The following is a 2,266-nucleotide window of genomic DNA, read 5'->3' as shown; positions in this document are numbered from 1 at the left end:
TGGTTGCAAATATGATGAATTCCATTTGCCTTTTCAACTAGGAACTAAAAACATTTAGAGGAGAGGAAATGATAAAAAAAGGAATAAATAAGAAGTTGGCGAAATACGAGACTTATGTTTCTTTAAGGAGATAATATCTCCCATAATTAAACAACTTAGGAGAATTCCAATTACCTGCAATATGATCAATTAACTTGCTACACTCCCATTCAATTCACACCTAATGAAATGTGTGTGTCGCATGCTCCATTCACAACATAGGTGTTTGGCCTCGTGATAGTGAGTTACACGAGCAAGCTAAACTAAATTTGTAGAATCTGGGTTCTCATTGTATGGTGGTTTTGCAAAATGGAAAAAATAAAATAGTTTAACTAATATTCATGTTTGAGATATGTAGTGTTTAACTCCAAAGGAATTGCTGATTTTCATCTGTGATTTTTCCCTTTTTTCTTCATACCAATTTATTTGTAGCAGAAAGTTATCTGTAAGTTGTGAGAAATTGTTTTCTGAGTAAAAAAGAAATTATAATTTTCTTCAGTGCGGGATACATCGTTTTCTAAGTAGATGTAATTTTTAAACTGTAGGCTCTTGATATGATAAGAGGTAAGAACATCCTACTTTTGATGGATTCACATTTGGAGGGGAAATTTTCCACAGAAGAAGCTACTGCTTTGATGGACCTTGCTTCTCGTTGTTTGCAGTATGAACCTCGAGATCGCCCGAATACCAAAGATCTAGTTGCTACACTTTCCCCCTTACAAACTAAAACTAGTGTAAGTATATCTCTGTTATGCTTTATGTTCTCTGTAATCTCAATTTATATTCCTAATTTGATTTTACTAAATATTCTCAAATATGCAGTATAGTTGGCTTCATTTACTTCAATGACGCCTAATTAGCCAAATAATTTATCTTATTTAATTGTTCCCCATTCTCATCTACTCACAATTATGTCTTTTTTGTCTTGGTTACATCACCATTCAATTTTCTATGAAACATTTGAAAAGTTGAAATATTTTTTTAGATTATCAGACATTGAGATTATTATGTTAGTCAATTAAGAATGTAAAATTACAGGTACCATCTCATGTGATGCTCGGAATTTCGAAACATGAAGAGGCCCCTGTTACTCCGCCACACCCCCTCTCTCCTATGGGCGAAGCCTGCTCGAGGATGGACCTCACCGCCATCCATCAAATCTTAGTGATGACACACTACAGAGACGATGAAGGAACTAATGAGGTAATCTCTACTATTTGATGAAAGTTATCATTTTGCATTTTATGATTGAAGAATTATTCAACTGAATTCATCAGTATTACCCTTCCCCTTCTTTTGGAATCAGCTGTCTTTCCAGGAATGGACACAACAAATGAGGGACATGCTCGACGCTAGAAAACGAGGGGACTTTGCATTCCGTGATAAGGATTTTAAGACTGCCATTGATTGTTACTCTCAGGTTTGTCAGCTATCACTTGGATCCTCTGTTGGTGGATAGATTGAACATAACATGTTGAATTTGGTAGATTCTTCCATTTCAAAATGCGCAAATAAGACAACTTAGAGGTAATTTTCTCGTCTTGTTGATTCAGTTCATAGATGTTGGAACGATGGTCTCGCCCACTGTATACGCGCGGCGAAGCCTCTGCTATCTGTTGTGCGATCAACCGGACGCCGCTCTTCGGGATGCGATGCAAGCACAGTGCATCTATCCAGAATGGCCTACAGCATTCTACATGCAGGCAGTAGCCTTGGCCAAGCTCAACATGAACAGCGATTCTGCCGATATGTTAAATGAAGCAGCTGGACTTGAGAAGAAGAGGCAAAATGGTGGCAGAGGTACTTGAACAAACCCCAATTCTCCCATAACGTTGGGATCAGGTGTGATATTTTGTGATTATTAGGGCTTTTTTTTTCTCCCATAAATTGTAATGTAGAGTACTAATGCGTTTGGTTTACTCATTAATGGTATTTATAATTCTTTTCCTTGATGATGTATATGAACAGAGGATCAAAACGTATGTTGGAGTGTTCAGAAGAGCTCATTTTTTGTTCATTTTATTGATTTTGCTGTCTGTTTTGAGTTTGTTCCCCAAACTGTCATGCAGAACTTTTTTTTCTGTCTGCATAAGTGGAGAAATTGTTAGTTAGAGAATCTTTACTCAAATTTAGTGTGGATAAATTTTGTGATCATTATACTACCAATCAATGCTAAGTTTGGCTACATAAATTTAGCACCATTTGGTTTTAAAATGTTTTTTTTTTT

General features: G+C 36.2%; 1 protein-coding gene across 1 annotated transcript; it reads left to right on the top strand.

Annotated features, from left to right (window-relative positions):
- Positions 1-584: 584 nt before the first annotated feature.
- On the top strand, positions 585-2,061 carry LOC110035383 (probable serine/threonine-protein kinase At4g35230; the record flags this gene model as incomplete). Its single annotated transcript, XM_020739617.1, is given in 4 exon segments — positions 585-773; positions 1,078-1,242; positions 1,346-1,459; positions 1,593-2,061. Coding segments are annotated over 4 exon segments (723 nt in total), but the record flags the coding sequence as incomplete, so codon positions are not given.
- Between the last annotated feature and the right edge of the window lie 205 nt (positions 2,062-2,266).

Source organism: Phalaenopsis equestris, unplaced genomic scaffold (genome assembly GCF_001263595.1).
Source record: "Phalaenopsis equestris unplaced genomic scaffold, ASM126359v1 Scaffold197529, whole genome shotgun sequence".
Taxonomy (NCBI): domain Eukaryota; kingdom Viridiplantae; phylum Streptophyta; class Magnoliopsida; order Asparagales; family Orchidaceae; genus Phalaenopsis; species Phalaenopsis equestris.
Note: the sequence above shows the minus strand (reverse complement) of the source record. Positions and strands in the feature narration are given on the sequence as shown.